At 36.6% G+C, this 23,476-nt stretch overlaps 1 protein-coding gene across 2 annotated transcripts in view; it reads right to left on the reverse strand.

Moving 5' to 3' along the window:
• COL28A1 (collagen type XXVIII alpha 1 chain) overlaps nucleotides 1–23,476 on the reverse strand; it is an 84,433-nt gene that overhangs the window by 59,373 nt on the left and 1,584 nt on the right. The window contains exons 3-17 of one of the 2 annotated variants that reach the window (XM_037386514.1): nucleotides 23,069–23,112; nucleotides 21,126–21,205; nucleotides 16,939–17,136; nucleotides 16,600–16,665; nucleotides 12,212–12,701; nucleotides 10,922–11,139; nucleotides 9,211–10,815; nucleotides 8,143–8,296; nucleotides 7,063–7,622; nucleotides 6,373–6,393; nucleotides 5,680–5,736; nucleotides 4,377–4,430; nucleotides 3,819–3,860; nucleotides 3,071–3,097; nucleotides 1,934–1,978 (exon numbers count right to left, since the gene is read on the reverse strand). In XM_037386514.1, coding sequence (XP_037242411.1) covers nucleotides 1,934–1,978; nucleotides 3,071–3,097; nucleotides 3,819–3,860; nucleotides 4,377–4,430; nucleotides 5,680–5,736; nucleotides 6,373–6,393; nucleotides 7,063–7,622; nucleotides 8,143–8,260 — 924 coding nt within the window. In that variant the 5' untranslated portion in view covers nucleotides 8,261–8,296; nucleotides 9,211–10,815; nucleotides 10,922–11,139; ... (3 more) ...; nucleotides 21,126–21,205; nucleotides 23,069–23,112. Of the gene's footprint in view, nucleotides 1–1,933; nucleotides 1,979–3,070; nucleotides 3,098–3,818; nucleotides 3,861–4,376; nucleotides 4,431–5,679; nucleotides 5,737–6,372; nucleotides 6,394–7,062; nucleotides 7,623–8,142; nucleotides 8,885–9,210; nucleotides 10,816–10,921; nucleotides 11,140–12,211; nucleotides 12,702–16,599; nucleotides 16,666–16,938; nucleotides 17,137–21,125; nucleotides 21,206–23,068; nucleotides 23,113–23,476 lie in introns of those variants that run through there. The other variant, XM_037386515.1, reaches the window with a different exon arrangement.

Consider the following 23,476-nt stretch of genomic DNA (forward strand, 5'->3'; position numbering starts at 1 on the left):
ACCTCCACACACAGAGGCACCAGCAGACCGTTGCATTTTTCAAGGCATGTCACATTTTGAACTTCTAACAGCCTTGATCAATAGAGACAGCAGCGATACCGACAGAGCCACATCCCAGCAACTGTCTTCCCCTACAGAATCAGATTGGGATTTTTAAACAGTTCTCTACTCCCTGGCATTTGCTCCAAGGCAGGTTTCTCTATTCCTCTGAGAGATGAAGCTCTTTCTCCTTTTCACAGATATTTCAGCCTTTCCTGACTCACTTGCTCGGTGAGTCTCATTTTGAACCCCCACTTCTCACATCAACCACCAGCAATCCCGATAACCCCACTCAGTTCTAGCCCACTTAAAAAACTAAATAAGCAATGGATGGCACAAACAACAATATGCAGATGCAATAATAGCTACTTTTGGTAGAATACACACATGTGACTGGAATCAGTTTTGATTTCAAAGCTGAGCATAAACTGTCTGAATTTCAAGCCTGAACAGCTTTTGAAAAAAACTCAGATTCAGAGCATCAAAACCTCTGCTGGACTCAGTCTTATTAGTGAGACTGTAAAGTGGCAGGAGGAAAATGCAACATTTCCAAATCAGACGACACTAATATCCATCACTGCAGTTAAAGATCCACCTTGGAATACTGAATTTACTTCTCATATATCTGGCCATTACATTCTGTTTCTGATGATTTTGTTCAGCATGGACTACTTTAAAAAAAAATATCATTTTGTTCTATCTTCTGCATTTATAAATGTGAAGCTGAGAATTGCAGAAGTGACTGTAATTTTCATTTTTTTGCTAAATTCTTGAATTCCAGAATCCATTATAACTTGGATTCTCTGCAGATGCCAAACTTTTTTTTTCATCACTGTCCTCAAGAGAAATGAAACAAGAAAATTTCCAGCAGCCCTGGCATGTGTTTTCTACATCCAGATTTCTTGGCTGCTTTGATTATGTTCTTTGCCAGCTCCTCAACAGCTTCCTTTTATCTTAGTAGACATTTCACATAACCTCATGCTATTTCTCACTTATTGCCTGGATACAAATGTTATGATCTTTCTCTATTTCTCTGAGAGATGCAGCTCTTTCTCCTTTTCATAGATATTCCAGCCTTTTCTGACTCACTTGCTCAGTGAGTCTCATTTTGAACCCCCACATCTCACAGGATATTCTCAGCCTTTAGATTCTTATTATAGTATAATGCCCTTTTTTCTTTATGAAAAATACTGCTGCTTTGAATATTTCCTAATTCCTACCTGAAACCCATCATCAAATAACAGTTTCTAGGAACCACAAACTTTTCAAGTTGGTCTTTTACAAAGGTAAGCATAATATGGATGTTAAAACTGAAGAAACATGCTTTAATAGAATGATAAATTACAATCTAGTTGGTAGTACCTACTAACTTCATAAGTCTGTAGTAGAAAAACCAGGAAAAAAATCTACATTCATTTGTATTACTTCTGCACTTCAGGTTAAAAGGAAAGGAGGACCAGGCAGAAGTGTGAATGTGTATCAGCACAGATGGGCTGGTGACCTGAAAGATGTTCAGGTTGTGTAAGAACCCGCTTCTATTGTAATATAACTTTATATACTTGAATTAAGATAAACATTTTAAGGAAAAAAAAATCTGGTGAACTCTGTAACACGCTCACAGTCCTTTGTAAGCAGGGCTTGGCATTGGTCAGGACAGCTTTTGTTTTAGGTAAGTGACCACATTTCTTCTGCAAAATGGAAAAAAAATAATATGGTGAACTGTGGGTTCATTTTCTACTAATCGTATTTCTATTATGAATGTATCTCTACTACCAGGGAATTATAAGATGATCCAAATTTACAATATTCTTTACAAGTTATGTTTATGAATGTGTCACATGATTTACTAGTATCTTCATCAACATGAAACAGTTCAAATAAGAATTACACTTACTCTTTCACCTTTTATGCCTGGGGATCCACATTCTCCTCGTTCACCCTTCATAAGAAATGAAAAGGTTAAGAGCTAAACAAGATGTTTTGATTACACCACATGCATTAAAGACTATGCAAGCAGTTTAGTAGCACAAAGGGTTTAGTAGATTCTGATGACCTGAGAGTGGTATCATTAGATACGATCTGTAGAAGATATGGTCTACTCAAGACAGATACTTCTCTCTGGGAATGTCTACAAAATTTCCAACCTACATAGTAAGACGATAATATAATATCTAATAAGTTTTGCTGTATTTTTCTACCTCACTGCACGGCCTCCAGAGATCCTCTCTACATTCTGGTTTCATTACTGTGATGTCTGAAATTCTCCTGAATAACAGTTGTGAGATTGTACAAATGGAATGAAGAAAGAGAATTACGAATGTGTTCCACCAATGATTTAACATATCAACAGACATATGAGTCTACATTTCCCATTTCCATATAATGTTTCCAACAAATTGACTGAAGCATTTTTCTAATTAATACAAGATTCAGAGTGGCATTGTTTTTATTAACAATGGGGAGGTCCAAACTAATCAAACTCAAAATGGGTTTATCTCTGTTTCTGTTCTGCTTATGACAGTCCAGTTTGCAATGTAAATTTCAGCTCTAGATTCCTGTAAGTCATTGAAGACTATAATTGTTTTAGCTTCTTGGAGAGCCTGTCTTGAGATTTTTTTTTTAATCAAGCATTATCCCTTGCAAGTTATAATTAGTTTAAAAGTAAACTTCCCTTTGGTAGGTTTTTTAAAAGCTAATTGCCACATCTATTTGTATTTGTAGTAAACAATTTCACTTAACCTCTTATTCAACCCTCAACTTTCTAAAGAAGCTTTATGTGTGGTCTTGACATTTTTCTTTTTATAATTAGATTACATTTTCTGGAGTTTTTGTTTGTTTGTTTGTTTGTGGTTTTTTATTTCAACAAGCCACTCTGCAAGCATTTACATAACTGATGAATTTACTTCTACGAACTGCATTAGGAGCTCTCATGACAAGAAGACAAGACTGGCTGTTCTTTCTATTCTTTCACATATACCATCAGCAAGTGACTATCCATTTTCAGACTACTTCTATTCTATAAAAATCTTACCTTGTCTCCCTTGTACCCAGGAGGTCCCTAGTGGAAAATTAAAAAAAAAAAAAGGGGGGTGTGTGTGTGGAAATCATAAAAAAGAAAGCAAAGGCATAGCATACTGCTACTTAAGTAGGAAAAAAAACCCACAGTAAAGAATTATCTTTCAGAAGTTTAACTATTCACAACAGTAAAATATCTCTCTGGAATCATTTAACATTCCTGCAAATTTAGATGTGTATTTTTTGCTCATAACATTAGCTGTAAATATGTCACTCAGTTTACCAGCCTCTTAGCAGATATATGCTACCATTTAAATGGGACTTTTAAGGTGAATTAATCTTATGCGTGGAGTACTGTTAATCTTTCTACTGTGAATCAGCAAGAATCCAAGCTAAGAAACATCAAATGTCAGAAGCCACCGGAGAGCTATCTAGATGTTTTTAGTGATGACATTTCCAATTCTATCTTTGGGATGAGTCTAATGCAAGTCAATACAAAATCACATAATTTCAGAAGTTCCTTTTGTCAGTAGCAGCCTGTCTCTATACTTAAGTATATGGTTAGACTGTTTCTTTCAGTATAAATGCTTCTCTAAACCAGAAGTTAGTTTAGTTGCTGTAAATAACCGAATAAAACAGGTGTGTGAAAAATGGAAAATACATTTTCAGTTCAGTGGAACTAAACTGTGAATAAATCGTGAATCAGGATCTTGAAGATAATCTGAAAAGACCAGGTATGAGTGAGCACTGTAGTAGTGACATACCTCTCCACCTTTTTCTCCACGATCTCCTTTTTGAGCATCACCCTATTGGAAGCAAAGGAATACAACTGAAATATGTATTGCTCTTCTAATTACCACTACTACACTAAAACCAAGAACACTGTTCAAGGAGCAGAGGTTGCTTTTCCTATTTATCAACATCCACACTTCCTCCCAGAATTAAGGACACAAGATTCCTGAACTTTAACATAGAAAACTACTGTTTATTAGATGACTGAAATCTTAGTCACCAGAACAAGCCACTCTGCTCAAGAGATTTGTGTACTGTTAGAATGCTCTGTGGAGCTTAGAGAGCCTTCAGCTAGCTTCAGACACCTCTGCTGTCAGAGAAAAACTGGAATGATAAGCAGTGTTGACTTGGTAGCAGTTTAGTTTCAAATTTTTCTCTCTCACTTCTAAAGCAGCTAACTATAAACTTCTCATAGCAAAGGTCAATCTTTTAAATCATGTCTTTAACATACTTTTCCTTTGCTATATTAACTTATATGGTTTGAATAAAACTAGACATAAATTTGCTTTATATTTTTAAATTCACTTTACCTTGTTTCCTTTTGGTCCTGGCTCACCTTTTTCTCCTCTGTTACCAGCACTGCCCTGAAAAAAGCAGGAAAATGTTATTACCATTGTGAGGATAAAATTCTCCACTTTCTTTAAGACTGTATCTTGGGGGCAGGACAAAGTCATTCTGGAACAAGCTTAGGTAGAAACCCACGGTGATTCAGATATGGTATGTGTGACACTACTTTCACTTAGCTAAAAAAAATTCTGGTATTATAAGGTATCTGTGATTTTTTAAAATCAATATTCAGTGATAAATACATTTTCTAGAGTGTGTTTGAAAATCTAACCAGGAAGGTGTCACAGAAAACATACACAATTCCTCCTCCCCATTTTTCCGAGGGAAATCTGATCTTATCTGCTTAAAAAAACCCTGTTCACAGAACAGCTTAGTGCCAATATTCAGCAGTCCCAAAATAAACAACTATTACACCATTATTTCTGTTTGAAGGATCATGAAGGTGGGGACTAAAGCTTGGTGTACATATAAAAAAATATATATATAATCGGTTGCATCTAATAATTTTGGATAAAATAGCTTCAAATTTTCAGATCTGCAGTTTTAAATTGGAAACAGGGGTTTTAGTTCCAGGTGCACATTATCTACAGACAAGGGATTGGATGACAGGTCCTGCTGTCATAACCAGCTACACATATGGTTGACCAGTTGCTTACCATCTAGGGAGACAGGCAAAAACCTCTGTACGTACCTTGGTTGTCTCTGGGGGAGCTATTAAAGATACAAAAGGGATCAGAGAGATACACACTATCTAAACTCCCACTTAGTCTCTTCTTTACCAGAGCCAAGAAAGTTATGTGTTGAAGTGCCACGAGAGAGTGTTGGAAGCAGAGTTTTGGACCTTTCCTCATACATGCCATCACCCTCAATCTTCTGAACCTTTATCCCTTACACAAATAGAAGCTGCTGGTGGAAGTAATCCTTTGTCTAATGGACTTTTCCCTTCCTGTTGTAGGATTCAAGAATAATATTTTGATTTGGGCTTCAAAATCACATACCTATTTATACACAGTGCTTTATTACCCAATACTATAAATATATTTCCAAGATAGTATGTGATTATGGACAGATTTTTTTTTTTCCTGAGCTCTTATAACAGTGGCCTTTCACAGTGAAATGCTATGATACATCACTTCTTTTTGCAGTACATACACAGCTAATGTCTTGCTTTTTACAGACAGAGTAATCAATGAAAATACTGTGAAACATTGATCTCTATGATTAAAATTCAAATTCTGGAGGCTTTTCAAATGAATGCATACTTACAGAATCACCTTTGTCTCCTTTTACTCCCTTTTCACATCCACAGTTCTTCCGCACACACTACAAGGTTAACAGAAACATTAGGGAGAACATTTTCCAAATGCATTATTCCAAATTTTTAAAGCAAAAACTCTGGTTTTGCCCAGCCACCGACTAGCGAACATAGAAGTGCAGTAACAGGAAATAAATAATCTTCTAATATATATATATAATTTCTTATATAATCAACATCACACTTCTGTATAGCCCAATCAAAATCAGTTGCTTGATTTCTTTCTAACAAAAACAAAGAAATCTGTTACTATTCTAACTACAAATGTTTAAGGTAGCACATACACAGTATATAGTACTGTGAAACCCTACATAATTTTTCAACCATTTTGACATTGCTATTTTCTAATGAGACTACAAATGAACTTGCATGTGTTGCACTAGTCCTATTCCACTCTGGTAAGAAGAGTTCTTCATGTCTGACTGTTGATACTAGTCACTAATGATCAGAAGTTGTAGATTTCTCAGGAGAAGGAATCAAAGAAATGGATGAAGGTTAAAATAAAAGTGACCATGGTCAGAAACTTTACTCTGGGAAGGAAGGTTGATTAATCCTGGAGTATCATTGCATTAAAGAAGCAGCAGACATCAGGTGATCTATTATGAGTAAGAGTAATCAAAACACACAAAAGTCAAAAAACCTACCTGCTTCTGAAGCAAGGCTTCCTGAAAAGAAAAGAAAAATATTACTTACAGATTTAATTTAACAGAGTACTAATTTAACCATTTTTCCTCTCTGGTTTACAGAATTTCAAAGGTGAATGGTAAAGACTGTGAATACCTTCAGCCTTCATCCCTTCCTCACAGCGGTAAGAACCAGTCTGTGGAACTACACGCATGAGAAAGGGTTCCCCAGTAGGAACAGGGGATTACTTCATGTGACCCATAATGATCAGAAAACAAATGAGATTTAATGGGACAGGTAAACAGATAATATTAAGGAACAATGCTAACATGGGGAATATGAAAAAACTTCCTAATGAAAGGCCCTACTAACATAACATATAGGGGAAGGACTCAGTGAGTTTATCAGCCTTATGCACGAGAACAAGTTACCTTCTAAAGTATTATCATATGCTCAGAGACACACTCTGTGTGTGGAGGAATACCCTGTCCCTCCACCAGTGATCAGTGCAGCTGAGCTGTTATTGTATAGGTGCACAACTCCTTGCAGAGCAGCTGGGAGGAGGAAGCTCGCCCTCTGTCCTGACTCCTGATGTAGCAGAGACATGCATCACCAAAACCTTCGTACTGTCTTAAGAACTTACCTGTCAAAGTCAAATGAAATCTGCCATGGAGAGATGCTGTGGCAAGATTAATATCAGCATTACTTACCAGTTCCAATGCTACATCAACTCTCAGGTTCTCATCATCCAGGCATAAAACACGTTTAGAGGATGAATCACCAGATATCATACGCAATTTGTCTTCTTGGACTTTTTTCTTAGAAAGGCCAATGGTAAAAAAATGTATTCCAAGACTCCTAGCTGCTGTGGCTATAGCCTGGACATCAGGGCTGTTTGGATGATCCACACCATCAGTCATCAAAAAAGCTACTTTTGTACTTCGCTTACGACCTTCAGTTTTAAAGAGCTGAGTGGCATTGGAAATTGCATAATAGGAGTAGGTGCCGTGGCCAATAAAGCCGAGAGACTTGATTTTCTCTTTAAAATGCTGCACATTTTTCCAGGCTGTAAAGGGATTATCAATGCTGACTGTGCTGCTGAACTGCATACTTGCTAGTTTGACATTATACTTCTGAGACTTAACGGGCTTCATCTGGAAAATGCTGTCAGTTAAATTTTGAACAAAATCCTTCTGTAAATCAAACAGCTGATTTTTGGCACTTTCTGAACTGTCCAAGATAAAGACTATATCGACAAGACACGTATCACCTGTAATGGAACAAGAAAGTTACATTTATGAATGATGGGCACACCTGCACAAGAGTTTTCAGATAATTCTCTGCAATAATCCCAATCCTCAAATCATTTCCCCAAGGATTCCTCTTTCCAATAACAGTTTAAGGATAAATTTCACTGTAAATGCCAAGAAATTATACTGAGGCAATTGAATCTAAGTTACTTCAATTCATACCAGTATTATTAAATACAGTCTACAAACAAAAACTTCCAAATTAGCATCTTGATGGGACTGTTCTGGCATTTTCACATGCAATTTCAAACTAAAAATTAGGCTTAGCATTTATCTTAAAAGATATATGAGTGACAATGAAAATCATAGATCAAATTGGAGTACGTGACTAAGTAAATGTTAGCACAGTATTTTCCAGGCCTAATAATCAAAATAAATCACATTTTAAATGCATACATAAGTGGTCAATCACTAGCTACTTATCCCAAAATATGCAGACACATACATGGTCAATCAGAAATTTTAAGAAAATTATTTTACCTTCATCTTTTTGCACAAAAGAATAAGAATTCTTTCCTTTCTTTCTGTTTTGCTCATATGTCTGGTTTGTTGTCACAGCCAGAAGTAAAAAACAAACGAAAAAATGTTTTTTCCACATAGTGACTTTGATCCCAAATTAGATGACTTTTCCTTCCTGTTAAAAGTAAAAAACCACCTGTGAATACTTCATTAATAGAACAAGGAAATAAATACAGATACTTTACATACAGAATACACATTTGTGCGCAGCACAGTTCTAGAGATAACATGTAAAAAACAATTGTAAAAAGTCACTGGGTAAGTGATTTAAGCATAGCAGCCAGTACAATCCCAGCTGTAGCTCACATGCATATTAGAGCCTGTTTTATCAGAGAAGAAATATGGGCAGAACAAACACAGTGCTCCCGATCCTTTCTTGAAAATAGCTAGTGCTACCTTTAGCTTTCATTTGAATATCTAACAAAGAAGGATAAAAAGAAATTGTTACTAATGCATGTTGCTATTAACATACTTTGCTATTAAACTAACTACATTAAATTAGCAGAAATATTATATAAATTGAATACAGTTTGTTTCTAGAAATTCCTAATTGTTAGGAATGAACAAAGATCTGTTTTTTTTCAGATGCAGATACATTACCTAGGTCTACAGCATCAATATGAACAACTTATTCTTCTAAGAAACAATGGCTTAGTAAAGAAATTAAATACACGAATGTAATATTCATGTTGCATGGCTGTAACAGAGTGTATGTAGTATCTTCTATAAAGAAAATATTCCATAAAGACAATATTCTATTACAATGACAATATACATTAATAAAATTAACATTACAACATTTAATTCAGTGATTCAACATATTTCTAAAGAAAACTGAACTCCATTAAATCTGATTTACAAAAAATGCCTGTAATTTGCCATAATTAAATTTTAAATACCATTAATAAAAAAGTCAATATATTAAATTTAAATATCTTTCCTAAACCCTCTTTTCAAGTCCATCAGTTACATATACAGAAACCATAAGTGCAGTCCTCTAAAAATCAAAAGGAACTAACTATGTCTTACCTTCAAAGGCACTCAAAAAGCAAACTGTGGATTGGATAAGCTGTCAGCATAGAAAACATGTCCAGTAGGTCACAGAGGAAAATACATTTTGTTTACAAGAATAAATCAATCTGTAAATAAATAGTCTATCCACTTGTGAATGGCTCTACCTTGCATCTAGATCCTTTATGGTCCATTATTGGGCTGTTCAGTTGGCCAAAGTTTAAATGAAGACAGTCAGGCACTTAGCCAGGGCTGAGTGGGAGACCGAGCCATTTTATTAAAGGGACAGTGTCAGTCTGGGAGCAGCGCTTTCCCATTTTAAATAACTGACCTTTTACATTACAAAACTCACTTCTAGACAACCTGCCTCTCCAGCCATCACTTTGCCAGCCACACCTCTTCAGCTTGTCCATGTTAACATTGCAGCACTGGTTAGATGAGAGATGTGAAATTAGTACATTACCACTTGTAGGCTAGAACCGAATTCTGACCCAATGGTTTGTGTCCGCCAGGACCTTGAGCCTGTCTCAAAGGTAGTAACTGCATTAGCAACTACAATAATAAAAGACAACTTTAAAAAAAACTCAAACAATTCTTCCTGAGTGTTTTCCTCAGAAATTCTTTCTGCTCTTTATATCCTCTGAGGGGTCAGACACAGAGAGGGTATCTAAAAGGGGGCTGGTTAGGTAGCTCTCACTGTGCTGCGTGCAAATTGTATTTGCTCTATCTAACGGCAGGCTTCAGAGTAAAATTGTATTGTTGCAGTGTCAAGTAAAAAATCCAGGTGAGAGGAAGTATTGGGATTGTAAGTCTCAAGGAATCATGGCATGCCTCAAGGGAGTTTTGTGCAGATGGCCAGCAAAAGGTCAGTGCCCAGCCTCTGGGCAGGCATTGCCTAACAGGCAGGCACCCCTCAGTCCCTTGGTGGTGGGACAGAATGGAGAGCTCCTCCTTCACTTGGTGCTGCAGAAGGGAGGATTTACGCTTCATCACTGGGATGAATCGGGTCCCTGGACTGTCATGTGATTAAGCACTGAAATGTTTCAGTTATACATAAAAAAAAATTATGAGTAATTTGGGCATTTCAAAACACATTGTAAAAAGATGGTTTTGACCAAAGCAGATTTTTTTGGCAGAGGTTCAAGCTTTTGTCAAAAATGCAGGATCGAAAATGCATAAACATTTGCCTATCAATGACCCAACTGTACCGATTAGGCTTTACAAAAAATCTACCTAAATGTCATGCAAGTCATACCCTTTAATTTTTCTTCAAGACAGATTTTCTAGACTTGAAGTGACCCTGGTAGCTTATATCTGGGACACTACTCCTAAATATATACACCAAAAATAGATTCAGTATCTAATTTTACAGGACAGTAATGTTACCTATTCATTGCTTTTTAATGTTGATAAACCCAAAGACTGTGTGTGCCTTTTTTTTGTTCCAGCACCTGGTGGAAGCTTCCCTGTGAAATGAATACCTCTTACTACCCAGAAGACACTTCCAGCATGGCAAGTAGCGGGCAAATCTTAGAAATTGTCTTAACAAAAAACCACAAAAGTTGAAGCTTTGCATCCTCTGTAAGTAATTTCTGCTTTTTTAATTTTGTAGGAAGAGTGCATCTGAAAGATGAAAAGAAGAAGGCAAAGAAAGCACACAGATTTTCTAAACTTTAATTTTGATATTGCAGATTTAATCAAGTTATTTAGTAGAAATAAGAGTGAATACTGTGCTTATCAATTGCCATTGATATGTCTTTCTTGAAGAAAGATGAATGCTAAAGCACATCTGTTTATTCTGCATCAAGCATAGCTTTCCAAAGGGCATGCTGTGAAAGAGCTGTTAGAGCACAACATGGTAGACTGCAAATACTTGCTCTCGGAGAGTTCCCAGTCTCCTGACCAAGAAACTTCATTGCCAAGGCTGATGATTTGCTATGATCCAGACTGTATTATAGGGAAAACAGAGAAACAGAAAGAATAAATAATAATTATAAATCTAAAGATTAACATCAATGTTGTTTCATATGATAAATTAAAAATGCAAAATGTAAAATACTAAAACCATTTAGTGATTCCATAAGCCTAAGGCAACAAGAAGGGCTTCCGTAAGTACACAAGTAGCAAACACCAGCCTTCTGTGATTATAAATCCACTGAACTACACCTGCAGCAGCCTATCTACTACGTCCATATAAAAACGAATCTGTTAAAATTAATGGGGGATATTTTCCCTATGGCAGACACAAGGGGGGGAAGAACTTTTTTTCCCTCCTGTAGAATCCTGAGGGCTTCTGTTCTAACCTAAGCGAATTTCCTGCAGTCAGCCTTTGAGTTCTTTGTCTATTTTATCCTGGATTTATACAAGAGATGCTAAGTTTGTGCACTTTTAACAAGAAACAGGAGCTGTGTAGTGAATGCAGCATTTGGTGGCATTTACCACTGTTTGGTCCAGGTGGTGGAACCAGACTGGCCTCTGTCAGCAGTGATGCCGATCCGGACTCGGGCAGGGTCAGATACACAAGCGCAATACACACAAAGATGGTCAGAAGGCATTTATTACCTTGATGTCCCAGCAGAGGTTCCCCAGTAGTTTCCCAAGCAAAGTAAGCAGTAAGTGGGGAGATTCCTGGCACCACCATGCGATGTTCCATGGTGTAGAACAGTGGGTGGGAGTTTTAGAAGCTTTATGTGAGTTTGCACTTAAGCATTAAGTGTTATAATTACCTAAGCATCCTTGCAAGTGATCACAGGAAAAGAGCATGGCTAGCTATGGGAGAGTGCCTGATACATTAACATGTTTGGGAAGACTTAATCAAGGACAACATAAGTAACTATACATTAAAATACAGAATAACGACCGCTACTGCCTTAACAAAGCACAGAGGGCTTCATTATAAGGAATCTGGGTTACAGCTGTACTGACCTCTATCGCCCATCTCCTTGCCATTCTCCTGCATTTAACCCTACAACCACCCCCACCCCCTGACACACACAAGGCAGAGCAGCTCAGCCCTTACCTGAGTTACCTTACACACACCGGCTGCTCCATCCAGATGAACTCATGAACTTGGCAATCAGAGCCCAAGGCTGCAAACCTGACACCCTAACCAGAACAGATGAAAAGACATGGGTGGTTGGTAGGGGGTGGTGGGAGCAGTGAGGACAGGGAAGGGGAATGAAAACGAGGAACAAGTAATATGGGAAGCGAGCAAAAATACTGCAAAAGAGGACTGTAATGCACGTGGATGCATTACAATAAGCAGAAATATTAAGAAATCTGAGGCTACTGTAGTATGGCTGGGAATGTAGGGGATGTAGGACCCAAAGAAAACATGAATTAGTTTCATTGCTTATCAAATTACTTGCTGTACTGGAAGGCACATTTCATAAATCTGGATACAAATGTTATATTCTTCTTGAAGGAAGTCAAAACATTTATGAGCAGGGAGGGAAAGAAGCAATCCACTGAGGAAAGTAACACCGTAAAATTCAGATTTCCTTTGAATTCTGTAGTATAAAAAAATACAAGGAAAAAGTATTAGATATTCAAACTTCACTAATCAATTCCTCATTTTTTATTTTTGGTACAGTTACAGACCCTAAGTGACGTTAGTTGAATATCTTATAGGATAGGGTTTCCCCTAAATCAGACAGTTACTGCAGTGTTTGATCTCCGTGGCCACACACACTGAAGCAAGTGGTGTTTCACAAACCATTACCATTACAAAACTGTGTAGATAATCACACTTTCCTGTCTTTTTTCAGTATCCTTGTAGAAAACTGTACAGAAACTGCACCTGCTTTGCTTTTCATTTGGTGTTTAAGTAACAGCAATGGAATATGCTAAGAGCTTTTAAGTAAGCACAGTACATTTCCTGCTCACTTCATTAAAATGTTAGTGACAGGGAAAGAACAGGGGGAAAAAGAATAGTGCATCTCTGACCAGTGGGCATAAAAAACCCTCTGCCTTCATTCAGTTTAGAAGCACCCTTCACCTAGCCTGGGAGCAAGGTCTCCTCTGTTGCTAGACCAAACGCTTACCTGAAGTACCCACTTCCTGCTTCTCCAAGGGTAGATCCCATTTTAAAAATATACTCTGCTAGAAATCACACCTTTGCAAACACTCATAATCTATTCATGTGTGCTGTGCCCTGCTAGCATGACAGCGTATGTAAATTTAACTTATTTAAAGGGTGAGACAACACATACTAAGGAACTCAGTGAGGTCTTAGCTCTTATCAAAGATGGCAATAATGTGAATGTGATTGTGTGCTGGTTTTGGCTGGGTTAATGTTCTTTATTGTGGCTAGCATGAGGCTGGCTTTGATTTGTGCTGAAGATAGTGTTGATAATTCAGGGATGTTTTAGTTATCACTGAGCAGCACTCACACAGAGCCAGGGGCTTCTCTGCTCCTCACCCCACCCCACCAACAAGCACACTAGGGGTGCACAAGGGTTTAGAGGGGGGACAGCCCCCAGCTGACCAAAGGGATATCCTATACCATATGATGTCATGCTCAGCATATAAAGCTGGGGGCAAGGTTGGCCAGGGGGCTGCTGCTTCGGGGTGCTTGGTATTGCTTGGTTGGTGGTGATGGTGAGCAACTGTTTTCATTTGCATCACCTGCCTTTCTTGGGTTTTATTTCTCTCTGTTATTTTCCTTTTCATCACTATTATTATTATATTTCCTTTATTAAGCTGTTCTTATCTCAACCCACAAGTTTTCTCACTTTTACCCTTCTAATTCACTTTCCCCCATCCTGCTGGCAGGGGGAGTGAGTAAGTAGCTCTGTGGTGCTTAGTTGCTAGCTGGGGTCAAACCATGACAGGTTGTATGGAAGAGCTGTACATCTGCTGTATGACCGTACATAGTACCATTCCTACACAGAATCATCAGTCTGTGCACACTCAGTTAACATGAAAGGTACCGGAGGAACATGCTGCTACCAGAAAAAAAAAAAGAAATCATACATGCTACCACTGCTCACCCTCTTTCCCCAGTGCAACCAAGGAAGGACTAACTGTCCCAGCAGCTGCAGCCTGCTCCCAAAAGGCCCCCTTCCTAGAAACCTCTACACCATCTCCTGTCAGAGGACACATGAACATGTGACACCTCCTTTGAGGTTAATTGTCTTCATTAAATAAATGTCTTTGTTAGACAAACAGACTAAAGAGTTTCAATGGAGTACAATCTTTTACAAGAAATATCTGTTAATGCTATATATAAATGATAATTACTGGCAGCATCCAGCATCTGTTGGATCAGACACAACGGTGATGATTAAGCATTTCATTAGTAACACACCAGTCACATGGATCCCTCATACTGTTTACATACCTATTCTTATCCTTATGCATGCTTAGGTTAAGACTTGTAAACAGCCTATCCATCCAGAAACAGATCATCAGCTATAGAAGAATGCTTTTTCCAGCAGTCATCAAGGTTTATCTGCACTATGTGCCAAACCAGAATTGAGTGAATGGATTTCCAGCTGTGCTCAAAGATTTCTCACTTTTTTTTGGACCTGCAAACATGACTCTAACCTGGCAGAGATCAGAAAATGTTAACATTTATGATTTTTAGACATAACAATTTGACTGGTCAAATATACATATAATCTGGTAGTTCTCACAAACATCCAGTATTCAGATAGCAATGGGGTCAAGTTTGGTTGTATTTCTCTGGCTAGAAAATCTGTAGATCTGTTAAGTGTTGTGTGTAATTGTTTTCTGGAAACAGCCTAAGCTCTTCTTCACCACCTACCGTGTTTTGGAAGTACAATAAGGATCTTGACAGTTCTCTTGTAAGATTGCAGATTTAAAATTCAGAGCTTTATTTTTTCATTAGTCTTGCCAGTATATAGTTTCATAGTTTTATATTCACTTAGAAATCAAATATGATGGAAATAACACCTCCAGATTTATGGCATTGTTTTTAACACTACTAATACTTCTTGCTAAGCTGTTTAGTACAACAGTGTTTCAATGGCTAATCTGAACCACGTGCTCTGAACCAGATGCTCAGTACATCTATATCTCAGGACTATTGAATCTATCTAAATGCACTCATTACATGACCTTACCAAAGCTCTGGTCTGCAGTATGAAGTTTTATCTGTAAAACTCATGTTGCTATTGAATTTCACGTTAAAAAGCCTTTAGTGCCTGCATTCATGCTAAGTCACTTCTACTGGAAAAAAATTATATTATCAGCTTTCTTTCCTGGTACAATACCTATTCTCCTTGAATAATTCCTGCTATTCTCATTACTGCAACTCAAAAATGTAAAGAAGAAATAAAAAGAAACAGAGTGGATGAAGATAAGAGATAGCTTCTGTATGAAGACAGACAAAGTAAATTATAGTTCTGTACCTTGGAAAGCCACAACCAAATGCAAATGTGATACAGACCTCTAGAAGTATGAAAGAAGGTGAATATTCTATAGTACATGAATGTAGTATGTCAAAGGACTTACACTGTGATCAGTTTGGTTGACGATATTAACCAAAGTCAGCTGCCCTAAATTTACTTCCCCCCCATCCCCCCTCTCCTTGTATGCTCTTCACTCAATAAGAACAACAATAGTTGCCATGAAAGAATGGTAGACTTTTTTCTGGTTAGGAAACATAGCTAATGGATGTTACTTAAATATTTTAACCAGTTTTTAAAAACCCCTGTTCCTAATACTAGATATATCTTAACTCAGTGCCATTGTTATTTATACGCTATGTAAGTAAAACCATGATTATATGCCTTTTTAAAATCAGATTGCAATAAATGTATCAGAAGGATCACTTAGTTGCTGAAATTGAATTTACGGAAGCTATAAAGACATCTATCCTATCTAAATCCTGCCCTCTGGTGTATCTACATGATAATGCATAACGATAGTATTTCATATGGGGTGACTCACTCAGCGTTTGATCAGGACACAGCTAGAAATGAGGCTACTGTCAGGGCAAAACATTTGTCCCCTTGTAATAAAAGGTGGAAGCTAAAGACTAAGATACTAAAAGACAGATACAATGCTTCAAGGAAGGAGGACATGTGCTGGAAGAACTGGTTTTACTCCTTAGTTCCTATCTGATCCTGAGAAACTAAACACTCATTTCACACATACGTCTCTTTTAGATACCCAGATTGGGAGTGCCAATACTGACACATGGATCTTCCAAGCACTACAAAGTCAATGAAAGCTGGGAGTGTTCACAAAATGTATCAGCAAGATATTATGATCTACTGAAATAAGTACAGTTATGGGTTGTCAGAGAATTCAAATGACAGTCTTGCCGTGCCACTTAGGAACACATGTAATACTGGCCTTATAAGTGTTCCGCATTAGTCTTAAGGTAAATTATTACTTACAATTGTAAGAAAACAGAGCAAGGATTAAAACAGTACTTACTTTACTTCCTGGTAGTTTGGCTCCTGAAATTCCACAATGCTCTTTTGGACTAGACTCAGCTTGAACCTGAATTTAGAATAGTTTTTGTAAAATGTTTGACTTCACCGCCAGCTTAAAGCAAAGATGGCCAAAGCTTTCGAAAAAGTGCTTTGGTCAGGCTCAGGAGGAACCTGGTTAGAACACAGCGTATTTCATCTTCAAATAACTCTTTGTAAAGCCTCCACACTTCAATTTATTTTTTTAAGCACGGTGACCAGGGTTGTTTATCATAACATAAGGTACAGTTCAAGAGGAGTTCTAACAGTCAGCTACTGACAGTGATCCAAACTTAAGAGTTACCTTCTCTTTCATGAGTTGCCCTAGAAGAACAGAAGAACAGGAGCTCTGAACGTGTAAAAAGGCTTGTCCTCAGTCACATCTATCTCTTGCTCCATCCTTTAAAAATCATGCTTTTTGTTCACAGGTTACCTGTGGACCTTTAGCACCCAAACCTTGGGATTCTCTTGGTCCAGGTATTCCTTCAGGACCCCAGATACCCTAAAAAGATAAGGTAAGATATGAATTTTAAAACTTTCATAATAAGTTTTTCAATTAACAAAATGAAGTAATTACCTTCAAAAGGAAATAAATGTGTCTGTGAAAGTCTTTCTGTCTTTATCTCAATTCCTCACACATTTCTATGCATGTCAGTGAATAACAATGACAGCAACAACTGATACGAATGGAATAAGTGAAATTGAGAGGTTCTTTCACTCCTACCCAACCCTATGCAGTGGCATGGGATGCTCTGCTGTCTAAAAACAGTCACCTTCTTTACTCATAGGGCTTATTAATTTGAATGCCTCAGTTAATGAATGTCCACGGTGAAAGACCCAGTGGACCAACAAGACCTACTGGACCCTCAGAACCTTCTTCAACCTGAAAATACATGGCATTTGAATACATTAGCTTGCATTAGGATTTTGTTATGAAATTGTACAAAATTAAGTGATAATTACAATATATACAAAGAACAAAAGTATGATATGTACAAACAAAAGAATTTTCAGTAGAAATACTAAAACCTAGGGGAAATAATAGTCTTGTGACCTGTACCTACAACTTTTGCAATCACACTGCTGAATCCATGTAATTTGGCATATTTTTAGAAGTACATACATTTTACAGACTGAGAGAAGTTTGAACTCCAGCTTCAAACTCTGTATGTAACTAACACTTTCTCTTACCAAAAATCAGGTAAACCAGTACTATCGGGTATGCATCATGGCATGCAGGACTACAACAGCACATCTAAAACAGTCTGCTTAGGCTCCATCAAGCAACAACTTTTGCAAGTTTAAGTAATCATAATCTAAAACAGAAGTAATGTGAATGACAGCACTGTCACAATACATATTTTTTTCCTTTTCTATAAAGGGAAGAGAAGCAGTAGTCTTACATAACTAAATTAGAAGTTGCCATGTCTTTAAAAAGTCAAAACCACTGCAAAACTCCGGTACTATTTAGGTGTTCTGCTTCCATATTCCTGAAAGGATTTGGCTACTTTGGCTAGTAGCATGACATAAACACAATAAATCTTGGAGATGGACATAAACTGAAAGAAAAGCCAGCCTCCCAGGCATTATATATGGAAAAGCGTTAAAGTCACAGGGGAAAAAACTGTTTCCAATTAATATCTCAAAACCCACTAACAAACCTCAGTATACCTGGATCTCTTATGAATTTTAAGAAATCTTTGAAGAAGAAAAGGAGCTCAAAATGGATCTTCCACTGTACAAAATTCCTATGTAATTAAAATAGATTTTAGACTTGTACATAGAGCAAATGTGGAATCCTCTGCAGTCAGAGTTACAAAAAATGTAAATTTATACCTCATCCATGAGGAGAAATTGCTGAAAATAGTTTGAGATACAACTGCATTAAAGCAATTCTCACATATGGTATTAGAATTTAGCAGATCTTACAAGGAATATAAAAGAGACTGATCAGAAGTGTAAGCAATGTCTGAGGTGTCAGAAAATGTATGATTAAAATGAGACTTGCCAAAAGTCAAGCTGAATTAGATTCTTAATGATTTCATTTTTTAATGTGTAAGTTTATTTAGCCATATCAATTACAAGAGACAGGGAAATATAAAAAGCAGATATCATGCAGTGGTGATGAAGAGATTATTAATCATCTAGGTACACTCTCAAAACAAAAAAATATTCTGCATTACTTATAAATAAAGATGCTGCTAATGGACAAAGGTGCAAATGTAGAGATAGCTACAGGAAAACTAAAAGTGGGAAATCAGTGTGGAAAACAGAAGCAAAGATCTTGACAGTTTAAAAGGCTCAGAAACTTTTGAGAAATTCAGAGTCACTAACCAAATACTGTTCCAGCATTTATTTTGAGATTAACATAGGAAATGTCTGAGTAGGGTAGAATGATCAGCTATAAACCATGTATGTCCCAACAATTCACGTCACCTAGTAACCGTGACACAGTGGTCTCTGAGAAGGTGAAATTCTTTGGCATTCTTAAACACCGAACAGCTCTTGTGTTTCCATTAAACTTGCATGGTACCTGTTGTTAGAGTAACATTTACTGGGTCAAAATTTACAATTTTTCATTTTTAAATTTCTCTGAATCTCTCTTGTGCCAGAGACACAGAAAATGCCTTTTCTGTAGTTTGTGTGTATGTGGGTAATGTATTTGGACAATCACTAGGACTCAATAAATGAGTAAGATGTCAAATATTTAAGCTGCTGATTCCTTAATACCTAACGAACTTCCTCTTAAAATCAAAGTTAGATGATGTGATTATTGCAAGCATTAAACTAAAGTCACGTCCCATACTTTCCTATGGAAAAATGTTGGGAACACACAAACTGAAGTTCACTTTGCCACAAAAAGAACCAGTAGGTGATTATTGGAAACAGATGTGAGAAAGTCACCATGTCCCACTTAACAGGAGCAGAGGAAGTAGAATGATGAAAAATGAAACAGATAAGCATGAAAATATCAGCTATCAATTTCACCTTTGATATATGATAGACTATTCGAATTACTCATCATTTTCCCACACATGCTGGTCTACTGTATTTTTTTGTATTGATATATTTGAATATATCAAAACAACTGCTGAGTTTCTAAAGTTTATTATTATTAAGGAAAAAAACCTGCTGGTTTTATAAGGATAAATGCTTTTGAAATGGAAGGAATATTAGAAAAATCTAAGCCAACTAATTGTTGTACCGTTAGACCACATTTGTGGCTTAATGAACCCTGTGAATAAGTAACACATGGAATATAGTTTCTTGGACAATACAAATTCTCCAGTATGTTTAGAGACACGAAAAAACAGCCAACAAACACTAACACAAGTGATGGAAAAAGCCAGTCCATCCACATGTTTTTAAACTAAAGGCATTGAATACAGGGAGATTATTAGAAGGATGGAAGAACAATGGTTTATCACATGTTTTCTTTAAAAAGTTATGCAAAGCTATAAAAACATTGGAAAGACCATTCAGAATTATTTCATGTAATTCAAAAGAGGAAGTAGGAAAATATTTAATAAGGAAGCCAAAGACTTTGTTTTCTAAGAAAAGAATGAAATACAAGGCAGCTAAAATAAGGAACTAAGATCCTGACTCTACAATAACAAACAAACCATTAAAAATGTGACATTTAAATATTTCCAGCCCAACCATCAGCCTTTGAAGTTTCCCATCTGAAAAGGGAACACATTCAGAGAACCTGAAATCGTCCACTTAGTACCTCAGCTTATAATTTCTATTTCAGACATTTTTAAAGAGAGTTAATAACAAATACAGGAGAAAAGGTAAAGATGCACATCTCCATGGCTTGCAGAAAAGCAAGTTCTGAAATCCTAATCACACAGGACCAAGGAAATATCTTTTATTTTTTCAGGTAATTTATAAATAAGGGGAGAACTTTATTACTGTGTGATCAAACACCAGAACAGGTTGCCCAGAGACGATGTGGAGTCTCCATTCTTGGAGATAATAAAAAACCCGCTGGGCAAAACCTTGAGCAACCTGCTCTAGCTGACCCTGTCTTGTGCAGAGAAGTTGGACTAGATAACCTCCAGACGTGCCTTCCAACCTCAGACATTCCGTGATACCAGGCCATATTTCACTGAGAAACTAACCCATTTTTCAGAAATTTCACTCAAAATAGAAAAATGCTCTCATAACTGTACCTTACTTCCACTGCAAGTCCTCGGTGACTGTGTGGCTTGGGTCCCAGACTTATTACTGTGTACCTATTTCATCTACTATTCAAACATGATGTTCAAAAACTCATTTCTGATCTTCTGTGAACAACATGAAAATACTTATCATCCCTTCCTCTGTTAAGCAAAAAAAGGTCTGACAATGGGACAAACCATATAAAAATACATCACTACACAGAAGCATTAGAAGTCAAAATCCAATAACGAAAAAGATAAGCAAAGCCACTTTTATTTTGTCAAAGCAAAATTGACAACCTAACCATAAAGGCTTCAAAAAACTTACCAAGAACCCAGGCCTGCCAGAAAGAGCATGCTCCAATTCAGATGTCTCTGTGTTTTAAATATCTGAGATTGGCTAATTTGCTTAAGAGGAAAGACAAACAAACAAACATGGGTTAGGGTAGGCATGTTCAACTGTTCAATACTTCATTTTTCTGTGTTGCAGTTTTGAGCTGAATGCTAAATGATAATGTTACCAGCTATTTTAACAGCTCTTCTCTTTCATTTAAATAATAAATTCTATCCTAGTAAGTTAACACCTAAGGTACATGTAAAAATCACCATCTTACCTAAAAGTCTCTTACAACTTAAAAACTGAAAAAGTATTCCAAATCATCACTATTTTATGAGACATTTATTTTTTTATGAAATATTGAACTTACTAATATGTAATTGTCTATAAAGACATTAATATAAATTGTTATGTTATTTATTGCATGGCATATTCATTTATCCATTTATATATATTCACTGGGGGTTGGACTAGATGACCTTTAAAGGTCCCTTCCAAGCTAAACTATTCTATGATTCTATGATTTACATGCCCATTAGTAATTATTTGCTATTAATGTAAATTATTGGCTCGATCCTCTGTTTTAGTAGAATATTCATCTGCTTTTACTTTTCAGTAGTTGTTTTATTTGTTATTTGTAATGTTATTTATAACATTATACAGGATTAATGCAGGCTTGAAATAAAGAGATTTTAGAAGTAATAATCATCAAATAACTAGTATGTACTTAAAAGAAAAAGGTAATTCAATCTGGCCTGCTTCCACTTTAAAAAACACAATTTAATAGAAGTCATTTGTGACTTCACCTGGAAAACCAGTTAACATTTTAAAGTATACAAACTGAACACTGCAGTAACAGCTTAATATCTGCAAGGAAATGCTGACTCCTTTGTTCTCTTGTTAATTCCATTCATGCTCGATCTTAAATCTCCCAAATCCTTAATGTTCTTCTTTCATAATTAGTAAGAATAACAAATGTTGTTTTTTCTTAGACAGCAAAAGTTTGGTTTTGCTAAAAATACTAATTTTGCATAGTATTATAAAAATGACACTGTGTATTACAGGGAAAACTGACTAATATTGCAGAACGGAATTTAAGACTACAGGTTCATGGTCTGGCCAGAGTAAATTCTCCTTAACTCCCTATTCTCTTTCTCAACCTCAATCATTCCATGAATATGAGATACTCTTTACTTGCTGTACTGTTTGATCTACACCAGAGAGGCTCTTGTCCAGGCAGTTGCACTGAAGTGGAGCAGGAAAACTCTGTCCTCTCTTCATCAACATACAGAGACGTAAGACAATGTTTATGAGATCCCTGTCATACTAAGCAACTGTCTACAGATTCCTGCCTCCCCTCCAAAAAGACTAGAAATTAGAACACACAACGCCTGCTATAATCCCTTCCAGCAACCGCCAAGACAGAAAGCATCAAGGACCTGCCTCTGACAACAGCTAATGAAAAAAAAAAAAAAGAAGTGTTGGGCAATTGCTACCAAGGGGAGTCTTTGTTTTGATTTTTCCCTGATTCAGCACAGAGTTGTTTACCAATCACGACATTTTTGAGATTGCTTGATCAGTTTCAGTCTCTTGGCTGTTGGAGGAGTTAGTTGGCCAGTCCTTCTCAGACACTGTGGAAGCCACCACTTTGGCTACTTGAGTAACTTGCCACAAATTCCCACAGCAGGGAGAATGAATGGGTAGGTCCTCAGTGAAAGGAAAAAAAGATTATGGGAAATAGACAGAGACCCTGGCTGAACAGCTGACTGCGCCAACACAGCTCTGTGCCCTGTGCCAGATGTGCAGTAAATTCCTGGCATTACCAGAATGTATTCTTTCTTGCCCCTAAATGTGTACCATTTAGCAACAAAATTAGATTGTGTATGAAATAACACAATGAACTATCAGAAAACTATGTAAGAGCATTTCCACACCTTATGTTGAGGTCCCCAAGGTCCTTTAGGGCCAAACTCCAGTCCTACGTATAAAAAAAAAAGGAAAGACAAAAATAAAGTAATTGTATTAACATTTCTTAATAATTACTAATAATTTGGTTTTATTATCAAAACCTTTAAAAATAGATTTAAAATAAAATATATTTAGTATTAATTATTAAACATTAACTTAATAAAAAATTCTTTGAAACGGTATGTCAGTATTCTGCATTGAAATACCCTGAACCATCCTCCTTTACAACAAATCAAGTCTTTTGTTGCCCTTATAGCCCTTCTTAGTTGACTATAGTTTTTGAGACTTATAGATGACAAATGCTTGTTGCATCATTATCTTTTACAAATTACCTAAAAAAGTTTTATAGTCTGACCCAAGAGATTCTATGTACA

This window comes from Falco rusticolus, chromosome 4, assembly GCF_015220075.1.
Source record: "Falco rusticolus isolate bFalRus1 chromosome 4, bFalRus1.pri, whole genome shotgun sequence".
In the NCBI taxonomy this organism is placed as follows: domain Eukaryota; kingdom Metazoa; phylum Chordata; class Aves; order Falconiformes; family Falconidae; genus Falco; species Falco rusticolus.